Source organism: Epinephelus moara, chromosome 17, assembly GCF_006386435.1.
Source record: "Epinephelus moara isolate mb chromosome 17, YSFRI_EMoa_1.0, whole genome shotgun sequence".
NCBI lineage: Eukaryota > Metazoa > Chordata > Actinopteri > Perciformes > Serranidae > Epinephelus > Epinephelus moara.
This window is the reverse complement of record NC_065522.1, coordinates 26,795,286-26,822,232: the sequence shown is the minus strand read 5'-3', so window position 1 is coordinate 26,822,232 and position 26,947 is coordinate 26,795,286. Positions and strand designations below refer to the sequence as shown.

Sequence of the window (26,947 nt, the reverse complement as noted above, 5' to 3'; positions counted from 1 at the left end):
GACAGATGAATACTTTATTTATTGATCCAAATAAATGCGCTGTTAACCCACAATCTCAAAGTAGATCTGTACAAACTCAGACTCCACCAAAACATTCTTTTTCTGCAACACAAGAAGCATGTGATCATATCTGGTATTTAACCGGCACAATGCACGCTAAGTGTCCAAACTTAAAAGCAGCATTGTTCGTCACAGTACGAGAATGTGCAGACCTAATTTAAGTTTAATGAAAGCTTTGATACAGCAGATTAAAACACCACCAAGTGCATTTATCGTACAAGAAATTGCTTCTAAAAACCAACCGGTATGCAGTCTTATTTTCTATAATACAGTAAATGATGCCTGCTACCTTAAGTCAAAGAAAATAAAACACCTGCACTTTGGAAGTTAACGTGATGGCCCTTAGTGAAGAGTGTTGCTGAGCTGCACCAGTATTTAAAAAAGGAACTTCGAACAGCGTCTGTGGACCGGATTCTAAGGCAAAGGATGTTAATGTTTCCGTGACGAGCACCGAGTGAGCTTGACATGCAGAAAGGCATTTATATCATACATAAACACCACACCATTATATACATTTGAACACAATGCAGATAAATCAAAGAAGGAAAAAAAAACTGTCGTTAAAATACTTTTGTATATAAATTAAAATTGCTATAAACAGATAAGTTTAAAGCTTCTTCCAGTAACTGGCCTCTTTATCCTAAAGATGCATTGTTGTATTTATTTTTTTCCCACCAAAAGGCAAAAATGACACCGTAACTTTCGACAGATTAAATGAGATCATTCAGTCGGCTACAGTCATGAAGGCTGAGATAAAGTGAAGGCTGCGTTTAAGAGCTCCATGCACACATTGGAGACATTCAGTCATCAGCTGGTTGAGATGCACCTGGTAGTCAGGGCTGAATGATCAGACCAATTTTACACGTTCTTAATTCATGCAGACTGAAACTCCAGCTCAAATTCTTGAGGTCTTGAATCGAAACTAAATAAATGATGGAAAAATAGGTTCACAAAGACTGAAATTAATTGCAGTCCAGATTAAACAGTACAGCGGAACAGAAAGTTTCAAATTGTGAATAAATAATTTTAAAAAGTTTACTTTTATGGCAAGTTAGCTCAAGTTTATTCAATTTTGAGCTAGACGTTAGCAGATTCTGTGAGCTAGCTTTGTTCGGTTAGCTTTTTTCCAGTCTTTATGCTAGGCTAAGCTAACCATATCATAGCTTTAGCTTCAAATTTAATAGTTTAAATGTTATCAATCTGCTCATCTAGCTAACTCTCCACATTAAAAAAATAAACACATTTCATGTTTACTTTTATGGCAAGTAAGCTCAAGTTTTACTCAATTTTGAGCTAAACGTTAGCCAATTTCATTAGCTAGCTTTGTTAGGCTAGACATTTTCCTCCTTCCACTCTTTATGCCAGATTAAGCTCACCGTGTCATAGCTTTAGCTTCAACTTTAATTGAGTTATAATGTTCTGCTCATGTAGCTAACTCTCAACGTTACAGCAAATAAACACATTCCCAAACACTTTTATAGCAAGTTAGCTCCAGTTTTACTCAATTTTGAGCTAAACATTAGCCAATTTTTATTAGCTAGCTTTATTAGGCTAGACGTTTTCCAGTTTCCACTCTTTATGCCAGGTTAGGCTAACCATGTCATAGCTTTAGCTTCAACTTTGAGTTACGTTCTTTTTATCTAGCTAACTCTCAATGTTACAGCAAATAAACACACTCCCAAACACTTTTATAGCAAGTTAGCTCAAGTTTTAATCAATTTTGAGCTAATTTTTATTAGCTAGCTTCGTTAAGCTAGCCTATTTCTAGTTACCAGTCTTCATGCCAAGCTAAGCTAACCATATCATAGCTTTAGCTTCAGATTTAATTGAGTTATAACGTTCTGCTCATCAAGCTAACTCTCGACGTTACAGCAAATAAACACATTCACAAACAATTTTGTGGCAAGTTAGCTCAAGTTTCACTCAACTTTGAGCTAAATGATAGCTGATTTTATTAGCTAGCTTTGTTAGACTTGCCATTCTTAAGTTACCAGTCTTCATGCTAGGCTAAGCTAACCATGATATAGCTTTAGCTTCAGTTTTCTTCATCTTTCTATGTAAAAGCCATGAATCATTCAGTCCAAAGTTGTAGGTGCATCTCACTCCATGAAAGCTTAAATACACAAAGCAGATGTAAGCGTACCAATGTGTGATGGAGCTAATGCTAACAGAGTTGTTTTAGTCTGAGAGGAGTTGTCATACATGACCCTGAACACGGATGGAGATGTTGAAGAGTGGGGGAAAAAAAAAAAAAAAAACAGATATGAAGATATAGGGAGCGTTGTGTGTTTAGAAACCCAGCGGGTGAGGAGCCACCACTCCTCCGTTCTCCACCACGGCTGCAGAGATGGTCCGCATGTTCTTGAAGAGCTTTCTGGACTCGCTGGAGCGCAGAGTCTTGATGTCACTCATGATCCTCTCGTAGGCCTGGGGAGTGAAGAGAGCGTTAACTCAAGGTTGATCAAGGGCAGTGAGGCTTGAGACGAACATGACAGTGTGGAATAACATCACACCAGACAAAAGGTAAAGCTAGACAACTTGTTACTAGCGTGAGTAGTAATCTGAACTAATATGGTAGGCATTTCTTAAGACCTTTACACACTCTGGGTTTGTTGAATAAACTACATGAAAATGCAAAATAATTGCCTGCAAACATTTTGCAATAAAAGTATTTATAGTGGCAGTGATGCAAATTTGCGGAAGTTGCAACACACAGTTTTAGGTTCTTCTGGGGATGCTAGTGAATAAAGCCGCAAAAATGATCAAGTAGTTGTCTACTATTACATTAATAAAAATTACTTTGATAATTGATTAGTCTGTTTGATTAGTCTTTACTGCTATATGACAGTGACATGGCATGGACAAAACAAGACACTCGAGATCGTCATCTTGGACATAATTTCCACTATTTTCTGACATTTTAAAGACCGAACAACTGATCTATTAATTAAGGAAATAATCAAAAGATTTTCGACAGGGTAGAGGCAGAGGTGCAACTAACGGGACCCTGTTGATCCAGAGCAGCGTCTGGGAGTCAGTCTGAGGTCATTTGCAAACGTGACTTGTTTCTTTGCACTTTTGTCTTTCGTCCACATGCAAACTGAGTTTTAGGTCATTGAAAATGAACCTTTTGTAAAAAATCTATCAAGATATTCCGAACCCGTTTTCAGCTTTGACATTTTTGACCAGGAAAAACAGTTTTTGGTCTTGTCACGTGTGAGTGAGCATCGTTGTCTTCGTCCTGAAGCGTCAGAAATGAGGTGACATTTTGCGCAATGGCAGACGTGGCCAACGTAGTCCTGGCTCTAGCATTGCCAACAGGACTTTTTACATGTTAACACATCATTATACCTCTACATTGAGGAACAGAGGTGTCAGAATGCCTTCAGGTAATAGCCTTCTGATTGGCTGACATCTTCTTCTTCTTTGCATGGCTCTAGGGTTACAGATATATCACTCCCTGTTGGTTTTCCATGCTCCTGAAATAACTTCGTGTTTTTTTCATTTTCATTTGGACTAAGTTTATTTTTTAACTTTTTAGCGTTCGTTCGAAACGACAGTGTTAGCATGAAAGGGGGACATAGAAAGAGGATGACATGCAGGCAAGGACCGTAAGTTGGAATCAAACATGTGGCCGGCCGCGGCAAGGACGTAGCCTTTATACGTGGCACGCCTGCTCTACCAGGTGAGCTACTCGGCGCGCCTGATAACAAAGGAAAATACTCATGTACCCGTGGGATAGGTGTCAATCCCACGAGAAAAAAAGGCCTTTAAAAAGAATGGTTCAACATTTTGGGGAGCACTCTAACTTGCTTTCTTGCAAAGAGTTCGATGAGAACATTGACACCGCTCCCCACGAGCTAACTCAGCACAAAGACTGGAAACAGGTTTAACAGCTGGCTTTGTTCCGTCTAAACTGGGTCATCTTATTTTTTCTTAGTACTGTCACTTGAAGTTGTGCGATACAACTCCCCCACCAAGACAACAGCAACTGTAAATATAATGATGTAAAGTATTAGACTTAATAATGGTACCAAACATCAAGCAGCTGGAACCCCTTCAAACAGAATAAGCCAGTTATGTAGCTTTACACTTTTTCCTTTTACATTTACAATACCAAAGTCAATTTATCTGACTTGGGTCTTACCTCAGCACACCAGGTCTCACACAGCATCTTCTCGTGCTGAGCTGAGGTGCTGCCCTGACTCAGAGAGCGTGAAGCTCTGCACAGAGAGAGAGAGAGGGGAAAGAAACGACAAAAAAAAATGTCACTTTAGTCTACGTAGGAGTTTGTAGGTGGAATAAAAGTAGACCACAGAAACAGTGAGTGGGAGGACAGATGGAGAGAGAAAGAGAGTGGTTGGTATTAGAAAAAAAAAAAAAAGACAGAGGGTTTATTCTCTTGTATGAACGCCTGTGTACCTGGACAGGACCACCACCATGGCGTAGAGGTCGATTGCAGCGTCAGCGACCCTCTTCAGGACAAATTGTTCATCTGCAACAGAAACACTTGACATTAGATTTTGGAGCATTCCCAACTTCTGAAATGACTACCCTCCCATTTACCATACCTGTACCAGCTGGGGATTTTATTCAACAGATTTTTTCGAACACCCACAGGATTTCCTCTGACCTTCACACACACACACACACACACACACACACACACACACACACACACACAGACACACACACACTCACCAATAATCTTCTTGCCGTGTTTGATCAGCAGCTCCTCAATGACCGCTCCGAACTGTTCAATGGCTTTGGTTGTCTACAAGTGAGAGGAGAGACACGGCGGTCAGAGAGAAACAAAATCCCAGATCATATCATTATCAGAAAGATCTCAGTCCAAACTACTACGTAAAGGTTTAACGCACCAGTTCTCCGCTGTGTGCCAGCTCAGGATGCACAGTTCCCTGCAGCGTCAGACCCGTGCTCAAACCTGCCTTCCTACAAACACAACAGAAGAAGAAGGTGTTATAGAAAGTGGTGTGTCTTTACTTCCTCCGCCATGTTTAATATATGTGCCATGTGGTGCAGTGTGTCTACACTGGATCAGTTCTGCCACCTTACTGCTGTGCAGAGGCATTTAAGGTGCAAACACTTTCAGTATAGCACCTTTAGAAATGTACGTAACCTTTAAGGACATGTGTGTAAACCATAGATCTGTTGTATGTTTCCACCACAGAGAGTGTTCTTATCATGTCGCGGGGGTTGTTTCCAGATGGTAGCAGCCACGTCACTGCCTCATCCAGCTTTATTTCCTCTCCACTGATGATGTCTGAACCTTACTGATCGTCCAAGTAACAGGTATGCAACATTTTCAGAACACAAAAGGACAGACTGGTGTGTCATAGAGCAGAGCAGGGGTGTAGTCCCACTGCCACTTTTTTACCTTCAAGAAAGGAAATAGAATATTTGCCATTCGCATGTTAAGGTTAAAACTAATACTTTTTTTTAACACTCACCACAACACATTTAAGGTGTGTTGAGTGATTCACGACATCAACTCATGTAGCTGGCGGTGTTAGCCTTTGAGCGACACACGCAGAACGTTTACATGCACAGTTAAGTTGAGCTAAAGTTACAGCTCGACTAGGCCATTTAATTGGACGAATCGACTGATTGACCGAAGTATACCCGATATGCCTCCTTTCAGCTTGTTAGCATCGGGCCTTTTTCCGGTTGGCCTGTTACGTCACAGACGAAACAATCAGCAGACAAGTTAGCTACGGTTAGCTAGCAGCAAACTGGTACCATGGTGGACAACTTTACAGCTCTGTACATTTCGTGTTGGCTTTGCTTTTTCCTTCTCTTCTTCAGTTACGCATTTAATGCTATTCCACTTCAAGGTCAAAGCCCGGGGTGGAAACTTTGGCCAGTTTGGGTACGATTGACTGTATACACTTAGGAGTAATTCGATTCCCAATCACATTATCTGGGTGTGTTAGTCCGACTTAAATTCGATTTGGCACAATTTCAGTCAGACTTATGTGTGTACATGTATTTTAAAAGTCAGATTTTAGCCAGACTAACACAATAAATCTATTTTCTCTAATGTTATGTAAACATACTGAGTGCATTTAAGTATTTTTCCTCAGTCTATAGCTGCTAACTGTTAACTAGTAAAGATAAAAAGGCAGCAAACATCCTTTCATTTTATAGCTATAGTTAACTAACGTATGCAAACTTGCCACCGTAGGAACAGTGGTTACAGTCCAGTCAATTCTCTACTGACCAATCAATAGACTGCAGTGTTTGTAGCTCCACTTTTTAGGATCCGATCAGTGTGCTAGGTACCTCAACAGAGAGGTGACGAAATGATGTGACAGAATGGAACAGATCTATTGGTACCATTCACAACTTTTAACAACGGAAACACAAAAATAACCGTGTAACAAACTGAACCGGACTGCTTGGTGAGGTGAGGCTTTAGACAGTGCTAACAAACCAACACATTACTGTGCACTGTTGCAGATACACACATAAAGTGCAGGTGTAAGCTTGTCACTAGGGCTGCGGCTAACGATTATTTTCATTGTCGACTAATCCGTTGATTATTTCTTCGATTAGCCGACTAATCATTTTATCGAAAAACGTCGGTCTGTCTCTCCCAAACCCAAAAACTATGTTATCAAATGTCTTGTTTTGTATTCAAGCCAAAGGATTTCAGTTCACCGTCATGGGGAGAGTGTGTAAAGCTGCCGATATTTGAACGTAAGAAGCTGCAATAAGAGTATTTTGGGGTACTTTATAGTACTTTTCTATGACTCAAACTGATAAGTCAACTACTAAAATAGTCACCGGTTATTTTAATAGTCGATTAGTCCTCAATTAGTCGACTAATCGTTGTCTCTCTTCAAACTAAAATTAAAAGACCCTATAAGTACATGTTTCTGCAAGAAAATAATCCTATTTTATGAGTTTCAAATGACCCACTGACAGTTTTGAGAATATTCCAGCCAATCTAGTGTCAGGGGTTCAGAAGTGTAAGATGACGAAGGTGATACAGAAACATAAGGACACATTAGCTGCATTACAGAGACGATGAGATGAGCCTCGAGAGGCCGTCTGAAGGTAACGACTGAACTGTTGAAAGGTTTTAATTTAAAGTGAAGAGAGCAGGAAATTGTGACTGTGCGGCAGCTCTGTGTGCATGTGTGTGTTTGCAACACTCCACAGCAGGGGATCTATGTTCACTTCACAGTTCTTTAAATGAAGAAACAGATATGAAATACATCTGTTAATTTGACTCAGTGAAGATAACCACTAAGGAGACAATGATATAGTCGTTTCTGCAACTCTTAAAACAACAAATTGCATCATGTACTGTGAACAGCGGGGGAGTCCCTATCTCCCACCTTCACCTACAGCACTTTAGCACTTCCTGTCCCCCAGACAGGAGACAGAAAGCGTGTGAAGTGTGTGTGAGACACAACCTTTTGGCTCTCTTTGTGATTTCTCCTGCGAGCAGCCCAGCGTTGCCGATAGGGTTCTTCAAGGCCTTCTGTAAGCTCTTCAGCTGGTTACCAGCGTTCTGGAGGGGAAGCAGAGAGGGACATGCGTGACTATTGCTAACAACACCACAATAACAAAATTCCACTGTGTTATTTCCACGGTCGAGGAAAGCTGAATCAATATTCGTGAACATGAGCTACTCCAGCCACAGGGTCCAGATTTCTCCTCAGTCATTAGTTCAAGGTCCACACAGTTTATTATATTCAGAGTCATACTCGTGTTTGGCCATGTCGTTGAGCTAGTTTTCTGTCTCTGTCACGTAGCCGTCCGTTTGTCACTCACTCTACAGCAGCTGTACTTAAAAATAAAGTGTGTTTTCTACAAACTTGACACATGTGAGTCACTTGCGGTTCATTCAGAATGGAGCCAAGACCCACCAGCTGGGAACCACTGATCTGGGACATCTTTCACCACTCACTGTCTGTGAAGTAGGTCCTGACTTTACCCTGTGACATCACAAATTTGAGCTTTAGCACTCTAGATTCTGAATTTGGGAGACAGTTGTTTATATTTATTAATATTTTTGGACCGTCTCAGACGATAGGAAGACATACTTTATCAATCTGTGTCTTATGAGCGAAGGGATCCTACGCGAGCATCTGCTTGAGTTAGAAGAGTGCTGGTTATTTCACATGACAGATCTCTGTATTCCTTTGCGTCTCTGTGCTCTTATCAGGGGTTTGAAGCGCGTGAGACGGCATCACTCAGACATCAGCAAACAGATGATGTGATCAGATCGTGACGACAGCTGGTGGATGTTTGGACACTGCCACATCTGATGAAACCGAAACAGTCCTGACGAACTGATCGATGATTAACTGAGGTTTTGACTGCTTTGCTCTTCTAATTTCCTTGTCTTATCTGATGCCGTAGAAGCAACCTGTTATGCTTTCCCTTTTTTCGTGTCTTATATATAATGTCTCTCTGTGCCTGTCACTGTCTATTACAGTTTAAGGTTGTGCACAGAGCCCATTCGTCTGTAGTCACTCTCACACATTTACCCTGATGTGACAAATGTTCAGGAGGTGAGGCTTCACTTGTTCACATGTTCTGGACATGTTCAAGCTGTAAAAAATACTGGAAAGATGTTTTCCAATCCTTAACCTTAGGGCCTGTCCCATTTCTACCCCTTAAATCTTCCACTTGGTATTGAGTGCCCTCGTTTGTGAGATAACCCTTGATAAAGGAAGTGAGTAATATTAGGGTAGAGATCTTTCCCCTAAGAAGTGGGACAACACTTCATGCAAATCAGCGTGGCCGACGTACAGGCATATGCCACGCATAGTAGCGACGCAATGAAAATGCCGGCTCCAGCACTTGTGTTGTGGCGTGTGCTATGTTTATTCTTCTCCGTCTGATGAATCAACTGAGAAGAAATGCTGAAAACAGGAGGCGCCTACGACGTCTTCTACTTCTGATCAATTTTGTTCGGGTAAGTCGATTTGTTTAAATATTTTGACGCTGTGTTCAACCGAGTTGCTGATGAGTTTACGCTAGTCCAACCATCTGTTGTTTGTATAGCCTACATTACGATCATACAGTAACAAATTGTTTTCCAAAACTTGCCGAAGTTGCTGACTTAGTTGTAAGTGTGGGTCAGGGCTCCCTTGGAATCTAGGGCGGGTTTTAAGGGCCCATCCCAATACCCCCCCTTAGCCCTACCCCTACATTTGCGCATTCCTGCGAGGAGTAGTGGTGTCCCAATTCCTTTTTGCGTGTAGGGGTAGGGGGCATAAAGAGGGGTGGTGGGTATGAAACTAGCCCTTCGGAGCGAGGGATTTCAGATGCTGACTTGCCAGCGAGGGGTAGACGTCACCATGGCTACCACAGAGCAAGAGACGGGGAAAAAAGTTCATACATAGCTAACGTTACCGTCGTCAGGTTGCCTGTTAGCTAGCTAGCTAGCTAGCTTTCTCGCACTTTCTGGCGTCTGTCATCTGTCCTGTTCTGCAAAACTGTTGGATTTTTCACATTACGACAACACACCAGATAGTACAACTATGCTGCCTCCTAATGTTAGCTGGTTAGCTAGCTAGCAGAAGTCCCCTGTCGTCTGTCGTTCATCAAACAAAGCATGACGAATGCAGCAAACGCGATCAGTAGGATGAATGAGACTCCATTGTAGATGCCGGTTGGAAATGTAGATGACTCGCAGCTTCCTGTTTAAAATAATTACGAATGCGTGAACGTAACCGACGCGGTGACATAGTGAGTGGTGTCCCAATTCCTAGGGAAAGATTTCAACCCCTACCCCTCGTTGCTTCATTTCGAGGGCCAAGGGGTAGTGGACAAGGGCAAGGGCTAGGGCCAAGGGCTAAGGCCAAGGGCTAAGGGGTAGTGGACAAGGGGGGGTATTGGGATTGGGCCTAAGTGTTGGAAACCACTTCCACTACCTTAATTCTGTTTTGGGACACCACTACCCTAAACGTGAACGCGCACAAGCAAGTGCAAGTGGGTATTTCTAGGATCTTGAAAATCTTGAAAGATTCACGACTCAATTCGTAACTCAAATAAAAAAAATCAAAAAGGTTTGGGGCCCTTTCTGAAGCACTTTCAGAGTTGACAGTTAAACTGAAGATTTTGTGTTTGTTCCTTGTTCTTGGTGCTTTACGTCAGTGTACACTCTGATGAATCACCCCATCATTCTGAGCCTGCCTTTTACATAGACATCCCTCCTCCTCTCTTTTTATATTGAGCCTGACTTTCAGCTCATCTGCCTTTTTTTTCCACTATTGAGGAGATGGGGGACCGTCCTACTGACGATATTCCGGCTGGTATTAGAGATTAGGGTATGGGAAGGATTGTGATTTCAAGCTTTGTTCTCCATCATGGCTATGCTTTAAGTTTAATACCTGCTGTGAAAATGCTTTGTGTAATCCTGTTAAAGCTGAATAAAAATATTCTTGATAAAACATTAAATAGTCTACACTGCTACATGTAGCTACATGCTAACGTCAGGGAAACATGTAATCTTGGTTGGAGATGTTAATTTCTCCCTGATATTTTGGTGGTTAACTTTTCACTGAGTTGCCGCCATGTTCACATTCATACCGCACAAAGTGTCTCGTACTTCAGCGACATTTAAATTCCAAGATGGTTGTTGAAGATTGTGATTAAAGGCTTCAAAGGGCTCTTAATGCACACAGTATTTTTTGGGACAATGTGTTACATACTGAACAATAAACTGTGCTTGTTTTGAGTGTTTTCCTCTTTTTTTTTTAAAACTAGTCAAGAAGTCTTAATTAAAATTTTCGTTAAAGCAACACTTACATTTCTGGAAATTTTACACTTTTCTTTGTTTAGGTTAAAATGCTATAAATAAGCTGATGGCACACTAAAATGTCAGTGAATTCCACCAGAGATAAAAACTCATAATTATACCATTCTCATATGGTTCTAAGAAAACTCAGACCGAATGCAGTGATTGGCCGAGCGTCCTGTCTGTCTTCCCCATGTGGAGTCCTCCAACTGGACTGACGTAACCACTCGCGTAACATCCCTTCCCCCAACACAGCATCCAGTTGCTAACGGTTAGCGTACTGAAGCCTAACGTTGCCTGAGCCGCATTATTATCTTCCAGTTGTTGCCAGTCACCAGTACTATATCTAACATTAGCGTTTACGTTATATTATAAAACTCATAAGTCATCACTGACCCTGGATAAGTTTCAAAACTCCGGGGTTGCGTTTGACTGTGCAGGACAGGTAACGTTATATTTAGCTTGCTTCCAATATAACATATAACGTTATATGACAACACAGCATCCAGTTGCTAATGGCTAGAGTAAGCCTACTGTAGTGTAGCCTCTGAAACATTAACGTTATCTTCCTTGTGCGTTTCCACTTACTAGTAACGTTAACGCTACTATCTAACGTTAGCACTGTAGCCTTATTCTAAAACTCATCAGTCATCACTGACTCCGGTTGAGTTTTAAAACTCCGGGGTTGCGTTTGACTGTCTTGGTTGTAACGTTACACTCGCTCTCCTCTTTAGTGTATCTAACGTTACCTTGCCAACGCCTACATCTATTATAGACATAATGAGGACATAATGGAGGAGGGGGGAGTAGGCCTTTGGAGGGAGGTGGAGTTGCAGGAGGAGGGGAATGGGACTTTGGAGGGAGGCAGGAGTTGTGGATGTCGCCAGCAACATCCCTACTTTCTCCCATTAATAATCACCAATAAAAACTTTCAAATCACAATCTTCACAACCAGACATGTTCCAGCAGGGATACGATCCAAAATCAGAGAGAAATTTACAACATTTGTAACAAAGATTGCACGTTTTCCCCACGCTAGCATGTAGCTACATGTAGCAGTGTTTGTGATGTGAACACTTGCAGCAGCATGCTCATATAAAGAAATCTGTCATGGGCTGAAGTTTGTAGCAAAAGTAGAAAACACTGTTGGATACAGAGTATTCAGAAAGGTCTGAAACCTGAGGTTTTGTTAACAGAGATTACTGTTCTCATACATACATTCACCTCATTATTTCCGACTTTGGCCACATTTAATGTGAACATTTCACAAGATGAGGAAGAGACTGACAAGGCAACTCAAGGAAACACAGATCTATGGTTTTAAAATAAGCAGAAGGAAGTTGCTTCTTGATCACTCATTTTTAACCAAACAAGACGCTGCAAAAGGAAGTACTGTTGGAGTTTCAGAAAGCAGAAATCACTTCCTCTCTACAGAAACATCTGTACTTTTCCACGCTGACATTATCAGATCACCACAGCTGAGTCAGAGATAATAATAATAAAAAAACAAAATACAACTGAGGTTTCACTTTACCTGGAAGCCATTGAGCGCCACGAAGAGCCTCAGGATGTCGTTGGTGCCCTCGAAGATTCGGAAGATTCTCAGATCCCTCATCACTCTCTCCAATCCAGTGTCCTGTCAAAAACAAAGAGGAGAGGCTGTTTTCTTTTTCAGATAAATGTTACCCAGAATTAAGCTGCAACAATCACATATTACTCATAATTCATTATTAACGGAGTTTAACTTTCCTGAGAATAATCTGCACTGAGATTTGGTCAGTCACATGTTTGTATTCTCATTTCAGGCGACCAACATGATGCAACAGGCTGTAATTTAACATATATTACACGTACAAGACATTTTAATCCCCGCTTCTCGCAAAAGTTTAAATTAGGTAGTGAAAATCCCAGCTGCAAAGAGGAACAGAGACCGGCTATATTCATTTCTGCGCTTTCAAAATCTGCATGTGTGAGCTACTGGTCATATTTTAGGCTGCACATGATTTCATCTGTCCAGAAGAGCAGAGATGGAAATATCACAGGCACACTTTTGACTTTACTTCCTCGGTCAAGTGCACTGAGTCAAAATATGCACTGTGAGCAGGACCGATCCGGCTCTGGCGATCAATGTTTTTCCCCTCTTGCTCATATCCTACGACTGATTTCACAGTGAAATTGCAGAAACAGAAAAGGGTGTGGACAAAATTACTCAAATATCTGCATATGTATGAGGTAGATATATTTTTGAAACGTAATGTTGAAATTCTAAATAAAAATAAAATTACATTAAAATGTACTTTTGTTATTTTCTCCAAAGTTTCCACCTCTGCAGTTTGTGCTTTTAAGTGTTGTTCCATGACTGAGCAAACGTTCCACTGAGAGCCTGGCACAGCGGCACATCTGTTAGAGAGGGGCCTACTGCATAGTCTTGTTTTTGTTTCGTGTATATGTGTGTGCACTGTTGTTTACACACCTTCACTACGCCCCCGTCTTCAGCTGGCTCTAACCGGTCTATTCTTGTGAACATCTTGGTTGACTTTTTTTTTTTCTCTGAAGAGAGCGTCAATGTGGTATCTGCATCTTCTGAGCGTGAGCTCCGACATGTAGCATCTATATGACTCAAGACCGCAACATGTACCTGACTTGCACTATAGCTACACAAGTAAAAGTGCAGCGGTTGTTGGAGATAATGGTGCTGCTACTGCTGACTGATTATCTTGTCAGTGAAAAAAGTGATAAAAAAAAATGCTGACTAATGTAGAAATAGTCTGATGAAGAAGTATGTCACTGTTGGAAGGATGTTCTTTTTATGAAACTGGACTGTCTATACTGTACAAAGACAAAAAATGCTTTTAAAATTGGTGCTATGTGACCAGAGAAAATAGAGGAAAAGAACTGGGGCTGTCGCTTTTGCTCAAGAGGGAGAAAACCTACAACTGCCAGGATGCACTGCGCCACACTGGACCAATAAAGGCTCCTGCTGGTGGATGATGTAATGTGACGTTGGCTGTTTTGACACAGGAAACAAGATGGAGGCTGGCTGGTCACAAACTTTACGTATTACAGTTAAACAGTGAGCTAGAATATGACTCTGAAAACAATTGAGGCGAGCACGTGTTGATGTAACATATAGGTTCTGCAATTATTTAAGTTTGCACAACTGTTTTTATGTATTTTGAAAAGTGTATGGTAGTGGTAGGGGTGGTCCCTTATTGTCGACCAAACGTTAGTCGACTTGAAAGGTCATTAGTCGGCAAGATTTCATTGGTCGCTTAGTCACAGAAACAAAAGTGAATCTCTATCAGGAGCTGCGCCTTGTCAAAATAAATCAAAACCTATATGACTGGACCATGTGGGGATTTAATTTGAAAGGACAGACACAGGAAGTGTCCACACTCAGCAGTCAGACAGGAGTCAGGTTAATTTCCAGGGCTGGTACCTGCGGTTATTCCACAGGCTAGTTAATAACATGTCGGGCAGGAAATCCAAAGTGTGGGATCATTTTGAGAAGGTGAAGGACGAACCCAAGGTGATATGTAAACTCATCTTCATTGGTCGACTACAAACATGACGTATCATCTGAAACATGGAAGTAGCTACATGCCCATTAGCCCACAGCGTCATTAACAGGCGGTAGATAAAATATAGGCCTATAATAATGAAGGTTCATTAGTACGGTTTTGAGAACACACAATGAAAATATATAGAGATTGGACTACACGAGGTGTAATTTTGTGAGGACTTGGCCTGTCGTTTGTTCCTTTTTTTTTGTATTTTCAATAAACCTCACTAAACTTTTTCCCCGCCTCATGTGAGTATTGAGGATCTCCAGAAAAGGAACAGAAACACGAGTCAAACCGAGAAACCTCACAAACAAAGTGGCCTAGGAACTTTGGCATGTTGAAACAGCCACTATATTTAGTTTATATTTGATCAGCTCTGCTTAGTTTTACTGTTTGATCTGGGTTTTTTTAGCCATTTTTATAATACAAAAAACAGCCTGGCGCCCACTTCTTGGTCACAAATTCTCGTATTACAGCTAAACAGTGCACTAAAACATGTTTCTAAAGACAATTTAAGTGAGAAATAGAGTTTGGTCATCCAGCTGGGCGATGAGCAGTGAGATAAGATGGAGGTAACTTTATCTTAGTTTATTACGCATACTACCCACATTGCTATGACACAGAGCAGGTTGAATATCGGCGACGTATCCTTTTAAGGGAGAATATTTGTGAGTTGTCCTATACTCAAGTGACGCAAGCCAAAAAATTCAGTTTGTGTGTGGTGTGATCACAGCTAAAAAACTGCTACAACCGACTGCAGCTTCTCGGTGGTCTCAGGGTTTGTGTGACACAGGATGTGGACTGAGCGCTCACCTTCATGAAACCCATGCCGCCCATAACCTGGATACACTCGTCAGTCACACTCCACGCCGCCTCCTGTCACAATAAAAACAAACAACACACAGATGCTCGTGAGCTTTCGCTGTGACAATTACACGATTACATTTCATCTCAACTCAGCAAAGACGCCGAGAGACGTCTACTTCCTCTATGTACCACCCCGAGTCTCCGGTCTTCCGCAGAAAGAGGAACATGGGAAATATTTTGAAAGAGGTGTTTTCTTCCATAGAGCTTTAATGTGTGTAAGAAATAGATTATTACCACAGAGACAAACAACAAAAGCAGAAACAACTGCATGTTAAATGAATTTAAAAATCTTACAGAGGCGAAGATCTTGCTGATGGCTGCTTCTATCTGGAATTCAGACGCGCCACTGTCCATGTTGCCGCTGATCATGTAGGCCATTGACTGCAAAAACACGCAGACGTAATAGAGTCAGCATGAGTTTATTGCATTGTGTTCATTTAGAGGTTTTCAGCGACAGCACACGATGATGGAAAGGGCGACAGTGGTTTAATTCGCTGGGACTTTATGCTCAAAACATCTTTGCTTGGAAAGTTAACAGGGGTTTTATAGGCGGGGAATCAACCTGAAAATCTACTCCTTCATCACAGGCTTTGAGCAACATGTAATCCAGACAATAAACAAGCTGGAAGTGTTGATAATGCTGTCGCACGGAGACAATCAAGGGCTGATATTGTGCAGTAACGGCAGCATTTGAGAATCAGGATTAAATTCACGGGTTAGTTGTCCGACCTCCGTGACATATTGTAGCATGGTCATGCGGGCAATCTTCTCCTGGATGGTTCCGTAGTTGTGGATCTTGTTCCCAAACTGGGTTCTGTTGGCTGCATGATCCACCTGTTGGAGAGAGGAAAATGGCGGACACTGTCACACCTTCGCTCATAGGCACATGCTGTAAATTCTCAACAGAGGAATGGGCAACTAATCCTCTGCACTTCCTCGTACTTCGAGACTGGAACTGAAATTCTAGCAGCCTATTTTGGGGTCCCTGTTGAAATGTTGTTGCTGTCTAGCTCATGTGCACAAAGAGGAAGTTTGGTTAAGGTTGCCAGCGAGCACACAAGTATCAGTCTTGTGGCGAGCTGCAAAGCTCTTGGCACCAAGGAAACAGCTCAGCGTGACCACACCGTCGCTCTGGTTGCAAAGACAAAAGCCGCATGTTGTGAAAAAAATAAAACAGAGGTGAAAGCGCCTTCAGTACCAAGAACATGCTGTGTGTTTCGAAGCAAGGCATTACTCTTACAGCACGTTAACACACAGATTGTGTCTCCTGTGCACGTGCTTCTCCCACTAACCTAACGAAACAATCACTCATTCAATGGCACTGCACTAAAGCACAGATGGAAAATGTAAATATCACTTTCTTCCAGTTTCTAGCATGTGTTTTATATTTCATTTAGATGGAAATCCCCAGTCTACTGCGCGGCTGTACAAATTCATTCAAGCCATTACAAGCTATCTAATTCAAGAATTGTGAGGCTATACATCGTACATTTCCTGTGAGTGGAGTAGCATTGAACAAGGCAACTGAGTTTGTGGTGTTAAATGTGCATGCTGTCGTGAGGTTACACATTTTTAGTGCTGAAATATTGAAGCCGATTCACCCCTTCGTTGAGAGAAGAGAAAAAAGACGAGACAAAAAGTGACATATTTGGAGGTTGCAGCTTCTCAGTTGTAAGAATTTGCTGCTTTTCTATGTTTTACATGATTGTGAACTGAATATTTTTAGGTTTCATGCTGCTGGTTGAAGACAAAAGACAAGCTGTTACCTACAGCTAAGGGGAAATGTTCATGAGCGATTTGCAGCATGTTTCATTTTATGACTGAAAGGGAAATTTCAGTATTTTTCAACCTGGATCCTGTTTCCTCATGTCTTGGGTCTAAGTGACTAATGGGAGCGACAGTTTTAGAAATTAGTCTTGTACTGTTCACTAGGACTGCAACGATTAGTCGACTAATCGACTATTAAAATAATCAGTGACTATTTTAGTAGTTGACTAATCGGTTTGAGTCATTTTTCATAGAAAAGTACTATGAAGTACCCCAAAATACTCTTAGTGCAGCTTGTTACGTTCAGATACTGGCAGCTTTACACACTCTCCCATGACGGTGAACTAAAACCCTTTGGTTTTCGATAAAATGATGAGTCGACTATTCGAAGAAATAATCGTCAGATTAGTCGTCAATAAAAATAATCATTACTTGCAGCCCTATTGTTCACACTGTCAATGTACGTCCACTAAAACTGCTTCTTTTCGGCACCAACAGGCGCAGATTGTTTCTCTAAAGCCCCGTGTCCACCAAGCACTTTCGGTATGGTACCTTTGGAACCAAAATAACCCTTCAGACATGGTACCTACACCCTAGCGTTTCCACCACAAACAGTACTCTTAAATTATGGAAGTCTGCACCTCGTTTATCGTCCACAGAACGAGGCTGCACGCCGAGTCTCTCTCCATGGGATATTTAAAAAGAGCAGGTTTGTGCATTTAGTCCTTCTCAGGCAAGCTCAGGGGTTTTATTGTTGCTGTAGCCCACAGGAACGACGCTTTTTTCCCTCTGAGTGAGGATTAGAATATATGCAGCTCACATAATCTAGTTGAAATTAATATATATTTTTAAACGCTTGATCCACTCATTGCTAAAAGTGTCTGTCATATAAACTCTCCACGTGTGGTTACATGAGCCTCAAAACCAGCCACAACTCAGCCCTGAGCAGAGTGACCGTCCTCTACTGACCAATCAGACTGCAGTGTTCACAGCTCCACCTTTTAGTACCAGATCTGTGTGCTAGGTACCCCAACAGAGGGGGGACCAAACATGGGGACGGTACGGAACGGTTTCATTGGTGCCATCCACAACTTTTAACAGTGGGAGACGGGAAAAAAGCTTACCGAACTGAACTGTACTGTACTGCACGGTGGAAACAACGCTCAAGTGTCTGACAACATTAAGGGTCACTATAGCAATGTCCTTGCACCACTAATCATATATAAATTAACTTTATGTACCGATTGTTTTCCAAGTTTGCATTTCAGTTGGTCACTTATTTTCACATATTTTTAAACAGTCACAAGTGTTAAAATCTTTAAAATGCCACAGCGATCACGGCATTAACGTCACTTGTCTGCAGTGTTCAAAATAAAAACTACTGGTGCCTTATTTTTCTGATGATGCAGCGTCTGTCCCTGCTGTGTTGCGCATTCAACTACTGCTTGTTTAGCAGCATCGGTTGAATACAAAGAGGTGAGAATTAGTTAATGTACAGTTACATAATCAGTCTTGAACATCTCTGAGGAAAACAACAGAAGCAGCCAGAGCACGTTTGAATCTTCAGCGCTTGTAACCTCAGCAGGAAGTTGCACAGCAGACACAAGCCATAGTGAACTACAACGAGGGGAAATTCCCACAAACCCACGATGTAGGAAATACACGACTGAAGTAGGGGGGTGTAACACAGACAATACAGGTGAAGCGCTCTGCAGCAGATGGGAAACACAACACATACAGAGCCATAAAGCTGCAAGTGGAACCTACAGTGTCTAAATGATGAGAGAAGCTCATTCTCTGCTGTCACACTTCATGACCACTTCCCTTCTCAACTATGTTTATGGTGCTATAGATACTCACAGCTTTGGTGATGACTCCCTTCATAGTGCCGGAGAGAGCGGCTGCCATGCCGAAGCGTCCGTTATTCAGAATGTTCATGGCCACCTTGAAACCTCCGCCCAGCTCACCAAGCAAGCAGTCGGCTGGCACACGAACGTTGTCGAAATAGACCTCAGCTGTGTTGGACGCCTTGATGCCCATCTTCTTCTCAGGAGGCCCACTGTGATTAAGAAGCAAAGACGTGTCATGAGAAAACAACGCGGGCTGCATCATGACCTTTATAGATGAACAGTCAATAACGTGGTGCGCTCACTGTGTCACTCCTCCGAAGCTCCTCTCCACGATGAAGGCTGAGATCTTGTCCTTCATCTCTCCAGTCTTGGGGTCCTTCATGGGGGTTTTGGCGAACACTGTGAAGATCTCAGCCAGACCGCCATTGCTGACAAAGACAAAAAGAGCATCAGATTAATTAAAGACACAACTTCCAGCCATCACACTGTACTAATGGACACACTGCACAATGCTGCCACCTTGTGGTGAAACAATGAAATAACTCTGATTATGTATACTGCTGCTGCGTCCTCACCTGATCCAGATCTTGCTTCCACTGAGGGTGAAGTACTGTCCGCAGGGGGACTGGACAGCTACGGTTTTGATTGAGGCGGCATCAGAGCCACTGGCTGGTTCAGTCAAACAGAAGGCGGCTATATTCTCACCTAGAGGGACAAATGTGCGCAGTGTCAAACACATACACACACAACGGAAACGATTTAGCAGCTCTACATTCTTCCCTCATTAGATTAGCTCCTTCTCAATACAATGGAAAAGGTGTTAACTAAATAAATATGAGACAAAAGATGCAGGCGTACATTAAAGGATGTGTGTAATAAGATCATGTCTCCCCCTCGCTTTGACAGGCGGCTCTTCACTCAACTACAACTACAACACTTTCGATGTCTGGTAGTGATGTAAGATTCAAGAACAAATAGTTCTCTTTGAACAACTTTTAAGCAGGAATACGTTAACTCGATTCACAAGCGGAAGTGAGCCCAAAATTTTTTGTGAGAGCCAGATAAACTTCCGGGGGACACTGCTCCAGACTCTCGTTCAGCGTGACTTTCATTCAGACCCCTACTGCGCCAAACAACCAGTCGTTTATGAGCACACGTTAGGGCCGGGTACTAAATTCTGTACTTCTAAGGGTGCAGAACTACCGAGCACGTATTCCTGTTCTGTCAAATGATGCCAAATTCGGTACCTAAGAGCACACCTGGGTGTAAATGGCGAGTTCGGAAAGGAGGCTAAAGCACAGTGAAGTGTCCCAAAGCCAGTCACAGAATTCCTTGGACGGCTTCTCAGCTTCAGGGCGCCTTGTGTTGCTTCCAACTCCTGTCTGAACCCAGCATTCTCACCCAGGTGTGCTCTTCGGTACTTTTTTGCGGTAGAGACAACAGGCCTCAGCAGATTTGCCAGGTTTAGAAAGGAGGCAGAAGTGCTGCAAGGTGCCTGAAGTCTATCAACTCTGCGGCAATAGTTTCAGTCTATCTGGTCTATTTTCTTTATATTTTACTTTAAAAACAGCCAATATCACTGCTGTTTGTGACTGTGTTTTTTAAAATGACCTACTTAACATATTTGTCAGTTGTGTCTAAACAGAGAGCGAGAGAGACGAGCAGACGCGCGCGCACATACACACCCCGAGTCATTCACAAGCACATACACTGGCTACGGTTACATGATGGCTTCTCATTCAGACTGAAATAAATCTGTATGAAATCATTCGGAATTAAAGTCTTTCCAGGTAGTTTACATGAGAAATATTCATTCCGAATGAGGGTTTACACGGGAGATCAGTTTAATCGCCTTTATTTGGGTCCACGCAAGGTTTGGGGCAGGGAAGGTTTCTGATTGGATAGGGGGCGGGGCGGATGTTACGTGTTTACGTTTACCAGAAGAAAACACTGTAGTCCTCGCTCGGATAACAAGATGCTTGACGACGCCGTTCTTAGTGCCTTTTTCAGGCTTGTGTTGCTTATATTCTTGAAGCAGCAGTACGACAGCAACCTTGTTCTGCTAATGCTTCATCTGTTGAGGAGGAGAAGGGAGGTAGAAGGTCAAAGAAGGGAGATAGAAGACCGTGCTGTGGCGTATGGAGACCAGTGAGTGCAACGAGTCCGACTGCTCTATCTCAGCCCATTGCTATGCGCGCTACGTCAACGCGCCAGAAGGGCAAGGAAACGAGCATGTGCAGAAAGACCGGAATGAACTTAGAGAGGAATGAGTGTATACATGCACACAAAATTCTTTCATTCGGAATGACAAACGGAATAAACCACCCCCTTTAATCGGATTTAATTTTCAATCGGAATTTACATGACCGCTTTTAATCGGATTGGCCTTTCATTCCGATTAAAAGTGGAATTAAACTGTCCATGTAAACGTACTGACTGAGCCGAAGAACAAGTCAAAGCGACTGCTCAACGAAAAGGCTCTTGTTCAGCAAGCTTCTCTGGTAGCAGCAAGCACATCCAACGAAGCATGTGAACAGAGCGTGAGCAGGTAGTGCAAGCCAAAGGAAATTAAAATCTGAAGGTGCTTGTAAATCAAGTCTTTTTACCTGTGGCAAGCTTCGGCAGGTACTTCTCCTTCTGGGCTGGATTCCCAAAGAGCAGGATGCCCTTGAAGCCGATGGACTGGTGGGCACCCAGAGTGATTCCAACACCGAGGTCGTGACTGCCAACAATCTCAACCAGCCGGGCATACTGTTAGATAGAGGTTAGCACCGTCATTGCACTGGCGTGTTTGCATCACAATCTGACACAGTTAAAGGGCATGTTTGGTATTTCTTAACCAGTTTCAAGGATTGTTGTCTGTATTAGTCACTTAGACACAAAAACATAAGAGAATAGGGTCCAGGTTGAAAACCATCAAACCTACCCTTTCACAACGAGATACATGCACAGTAAACACGTAGACGTACCTGTGTGTTTGAGAGGCCGAGGCCACCGAGGTCAGCAGGCACCTGCAGACCGAAGGCACCCATCTCCTTCAGGCCCTCCATGGTGTGATCTTCTACCTTCTCCAACACATCGTTCTTGGCAGGATCGTTTACCTCCTGTCCACAGGAAGAACATGGAGGGTGAGTGGGAAAGTTGTGCATGTGACGTCAAATTATCCAAGAGCTCAAAAATGTGCAATGAAGTTACCTCAAAGAATTTGCACACGGGCCCCACAAGCTCTCGAAGAAACTGCTCCTGCTCCTCGTTCATCACTACGGCACACATATAAGTTATTTACCTACTACGTTTTTTCTCCTTTGTGAAATGTTGCCAGTGTTTCAAACATGGATTAACATAATCTCCTGTGATTTACCTGAGGGGTAGGGGAACACTTGGGCAGTCGCGATCTGCCCCTTGAAAATGTTGACGGCGAATGATTTGGATTCCTGTGGAAGTCAAACACAGGGAAGTTTATGCAAACATAGGAGTATCCAAAAGTTGAAGAGCTGTTTCTACCTGGTGTTAACATGCATCCTGGGTAATCGGACCACAAGGGGACAACTCTAAGTCTGTCTATCTACACCCAGCAGTAGCGAGAGCGTCTCCACGTCTCGATTGACAACTTGTGTAAATTAGCATTTAGAGTTTATTGAGACGATTTTACAGCTGCTACTGTGTTAGCTTGTGCTAACGGGGCAGACAATGAACTGGCTGTTCTCTAGCAGAACAACGGCTCTGGGGCAGCTGCAACAGACGCTGGAAAGTCAGATGAGCAAGGACATCAGCTGAGTAGGCCGTCCTTCACTGTGGCCCAGGACACATTAGCATACACTAGGGCTGCCCCTAACAGTCGACCAGAAAGGTCACTAGTCTGCAAGATTTCATTGGTCGCTTATTTGCAGAAACAAAAGTGAAACTCTATCAGGAGCTGCGCCTTGTCAAAATAAATCAAAACCTATATGGCTGGACCATGTGGGAATTTAATTTGAAAGGACGCTCAGCAGTCAGACAGGAGTCAGGTTAATTTCCAGGGCTGGTACCTGCGGTTATTCCACAGGCTAGTTAATAACATGTCGGGCAGGAAATCCAAAGTGTGGGATCATTTTGAGAAGGTGAAGGACGAACCCAAGGTGATATGTAAACTCATCTTCATTGGTCGACTACAAACATGACGTATCATCTGAAACATGGAAGTAGCTACATGCCCATTAGCCCACAGCGTCATTAACAGGCGGCTCGCTCAGTGTGTGACGTGCACTTGTAGATAAAATATAGGCCTATATTAATGAAGGTTCATTAGTACGGTTTTGGATTTCTCTGTACTGTAAAGTGAAAACCTACTTGGTGATAAACCTTCTGATTCTGAATGTGGTCTAAGCGACTGGCTCTCAAGACACATTGAGGACACTTTGGTGCGTTCACACCTGTACTTAGAGCCGTCCACCTGTGAGCCAATCATCCATGACGCATCTTAATACCAGGTGTAAACAGGGCAAAGACACCCTGTGGAGTTTACCCGTTGACAACAATGCTATGTTAATATTAACTGTAGTTGTGTAACTTCTGTTTGTCCCTGAGGTCTAATAAACGTGTTGAATGCAAACATTTGTAAAGCACTTTATTACCTGCACTGTTTGCATGCATATTAATGAGTTTGCAGACTTCTCCTTTCCTGCCTTTGTTGGTGCATTGCTGCGCCCTGCCACTGGATTAATACATTTGAAACTGTGGTTATGTCGTTAATGAGCATGTGCATCCACACCCGTTCATAAAAAGCTGCTCCACAGTGCTACAGGTGGTCAAAACTCCACAGGGTATCTTTAACTTTGAAGGCTTGTTGACTAGGAGAATAACTACATTATCTCGAATATTATAATTACATAATAACAGTAAAAGAGAATTAACGTACTGTAGCCACTGCCTTCTTTTCCACTTTAGTGGCGGTGTCACTGCCGACTGCTGCTGGCTTCTCCAGAACCGCCTGAAGAGAAAAAGCAAAAAGAGACTGATGAGAACAAGCTTATAAAATGTTCATCAATTCAGTAAAAAGAGGAGACTGATCACAAACTGTCTCTGGAAGAAACTGAAGCTGGAGGAGAGGAGATGTGATTGTAATACAGAGGAAGTCGGCGTGCTGCTCAGTGTTGTTATTACATTCATTGCCCATAATCCAGTGTTAGGAGCCAAAGTAAACACGAGGGAAAGTTTATCCAGGTCACCAGCTTGGTGTGACGCCAAAAGGACTGATCTCAAGCTCCAAATGGGTGAGAGGTGATGCCAAGGGCACAACCAGTCAGCTGAGTAACCAAGCAGCAGGAGAACTGTGCATACAGTACATATCTTACAATGGGAGAATGACAGGCTTTATTACACGGCTGCTGTATTGCACTGTGTTTGGTTAGACAGATAATAAACTGGACTGAGCCTGTAATATAACTGTGTTTATGTAAGTACAGTACACCTGAGTGAATGAGTGAGCGGAGCTGGGCAACACAAACAAAATTAAATGTGTGCTCAGGGCAAAAAGCATCACGGCTGTAATGTATTCTCTCACTATATCAGTGATGCAAATCCATTTCTGAGCTCTACCTGTTGCTGCTCTTTACAGAAATGGAGCCCACTGAGAAACGATTCATTACTTTGAAAGTATTCAGAATCACTTCAGTCACAAATGAGAGCCGAATAAAAGTATACACATGCCTGTATCTACAACAAAACTGAGTTTGTACCCAGGATGGCAACTGAGAACCAGTTTCAAATTGTCCGAACTATCAGAATTGTACGTCTCCGAGTTTATCAATTTCTTTGATCGATGGCGGCATGTTTTTCTGACAGTTGGACTTACAAAACAATGACATTGAACTCATGTGTTTGTGCTGCTGAGAGCTTGAAACAAGGAGTCGTCGTGGCACATTCTGGCTTCACAGGGCTGCTTGTAATGTCTGTAAAAATATAACTTCAAGTACGAGTGGAAACACCCGCAACTTTTTAACCCAATGTGGGTTTAAATTCCAGGAACAACACGTATTTGACTCAGCGCACAAGTGCCACGGTTTCCAGACCAAGCAACACGTCTGTTACCAAGCCTGTTATAACAATGCTGAACACCTCTGTAAAGTGTATAGGAAAGTGTGGCACAGAGGCAGAGCAGGTCATCCACTAATCTAAAGATCAGTGGTAGGATTGTTGGCTCCTCCAGTCTGCATGTGGAAGCATCCTTGAGCGAGATACTGAACCCTGAATTGCTCCCGATGATGCTTCCATCAGTGTGTGAGTGTGTTAAAAACTGAGTAGCAGGTGGCACCTTGTATGGTAGCATCGGCCAGCAGCGTACCATGATACGGAATCAATACCGAATTAGACCTATACAGCGTTACGTACTTCCTACCTTTTTAAATACTTTCCTATTTCTGCTGTCGTAACAAAACAAACATGTAATCTGATTTTTGGTTTATAAATACCATGTTACTGAGCTTCACATAAAAACTATTCTATGATCATGACAGTGTCAGGAAAAATGCTGGTGTCAGGAAAGTGAGTCCTGTGAGTGTGGCTACACTGACATTTAAAATGAGAGTCCTCTGAGCAAAAAAATCATATTGCTATTCATATTATTAGCATATTACAGCTGGAGAGCATCTAAACAAGCTAACTGTAAGACAAAGGATGAAATAAGAAGGATTTTTGTGTGTGTATGTTTTGTAACGCTGCTCATTACTGATTTACTGTGTGTACTATAAGTGTAGATGCTTTGTGTGGAGTTTATCTCACGTTTCTGTTTTGTGCACTACTGTCACTGAGCTATAATAAGCTTTAGCTTGACTAGACTGGGTTATACATATATTTTTTCTTACAATATTATCAGTATAAGTGGCAGTGACAGGCTCAACATGAATGACGCCTCTCCTGCAGCTGCCTGGGCTGAACCCTGGGCTGCACAAGAGCAGTGTCACCCACATAGATGGTGTCACCTTTATAACCGAGTCATGTGACCAGTCAACTTTCACCCACTTCCAGCGGGAGGGGATGCCAGCGTTATGTCAGCCAGCCCCGGTGTCAGGCAAAACAAGGACAATAAACAGACTGCGAGATACCGTCACATCACATCATGCACTAAACATGACTGACAGAGTGACAGTAATATCATATACATATATATATATATATATATATATATATATATATTATAATGTAGGCTAGCGTTACCTCTGCAGCTTGGCTTGCGTAGAGACGAGCGTTTTGCACAGCAATCACAGCCCCGGCATGTCGCTGACCTCTGTCGTCCACACAAGAAACAGAAGACGATTTTACCTTTACATCCACATATGTTTGTCATCTTCATCAAGCTCAATAATAGCTTTAATACCTACCCTGACAGCACCGGAGGAATCCTGAGAATAGAGCCGCACAGCGCGGACTGACCCACTTTACGAAGCAGCATTATTCCTCTTTTGTTCTTAAAGAAAAAAAAAGACCGTAATTAGATAAATGACACACAAATAAATCACCAAACACAGACAGAAACATCGGAGGTTAGCTAATAGCTACGTGATGTTAGCTGCGGCGCGTAGCTAGCTAGCAGCTACGTAACGACGTCGGTGTGTTTTGTAACTTATTTTTGACTAAAAACAGCTAAAAGCGGTTAAAATATTTATATTCCTTCTGATAAAAATCAAAAATATCGATTATATTACACACCGATACAACTTAAACCAAGTCACGTCCCCTGCGTCCACCCAGTAGCCGTCTATTCCTCCAAATGACCCGTTGGTGTTTAACCTGAATTCTCCTCTTCGAGATGAGACAGGCACACCGGAAGTTGTCTATCCGCGGTGCGTCATGGGATATGTAGTTCTTTGTAGAAGTTATATGAATGAAGACAATAGAAGGAAATTATTGAATAAATGTTAAAAATATGAACAATAAAATAAAACAAAATCAAAATACATGATTATAATTAGTATATTACACTAGTAGTTCGCATTAAATAGGGTTGGGAATCACCAGAAGCCCCATGATACAATATTATATTGAATGTTTTGCGATATACTGAGTATTTTGATAATATATAC

At 42.3% G+C, this 26,947-nt stretch overlaps 1 protein-coding gene across 1 annotated transcript; it reads right to left on the bottom strand.

Annotated features, from left to right (window-relative positions):
• Positions 1 to 26,696, bottom strand: acadvl (acyl-CoA dehydrogenase very long chain). Its single transcript, XM_050067679.1, has 21 exons — positions 26,574 to 26,696; positions 26,246 to 26,331; positions 26,082 to 26,151; positions 23,785 to 23,856; positions 22,249 to 22,321; positions 22,083 to 22,147; positions 21,857 to 21,991; positions 21,494 to 21,638; positions 19,463 to 19,592; positions 19,190 to 19,315; positions 18,898 to 19,096; positions 16,000 to 16,104; positions 15,565 to 15,651; positions 15,217 to 15,279; positions 12,375 to 12,476; positions 7,503 to 7,600; positions 4,941 to 5,013; positions 4,762 to 4,834; positions 4,483 to 4,555; positions 4,208 to 4,283; positions 1 to 2,487 (listed from the first exon to the last, which is right to left on the bottom strand). Exons 2-21 carry the CDS (start codon positions 26,314 to 26,316, stop codon positions 2,350 to 2,352), a joined length of 1,974 nt encoding a protein of 657 aa, XP_049923636.1. The 5' UTR covers positions 26,317 to 26,331; positions 26,574 to 26,696; the 3' UTR covers positions 1 to 2,349.
• Between the last annotated feature and the right edge of the window lie 251 nt (positions 26,697 to 26,947).

Coding starts and splice junctions, on each gene's coding strand:
- acadvl (XM_050067679.1), bottom strand. CDS start 26,316: ATGCTGCTTCGTAAAGTGGGTCAGTCCGCGCTGTGCGGCTCTATTCTC. Junction 26,152..26,245: donor ATTCCTCCGGTGCTGTCAGG/GTAGGTATTAAA, acceptor TGTGGACGACAG/AGGTCAGCGACATGCCGGGG. Junction 16,105..18,897: donor AGGGAGTCATCACCAAAGCT/GTGAGTATCTAT, acceptor TCTCTCCAACAG/GTGGATCATGCAGCCAACAG.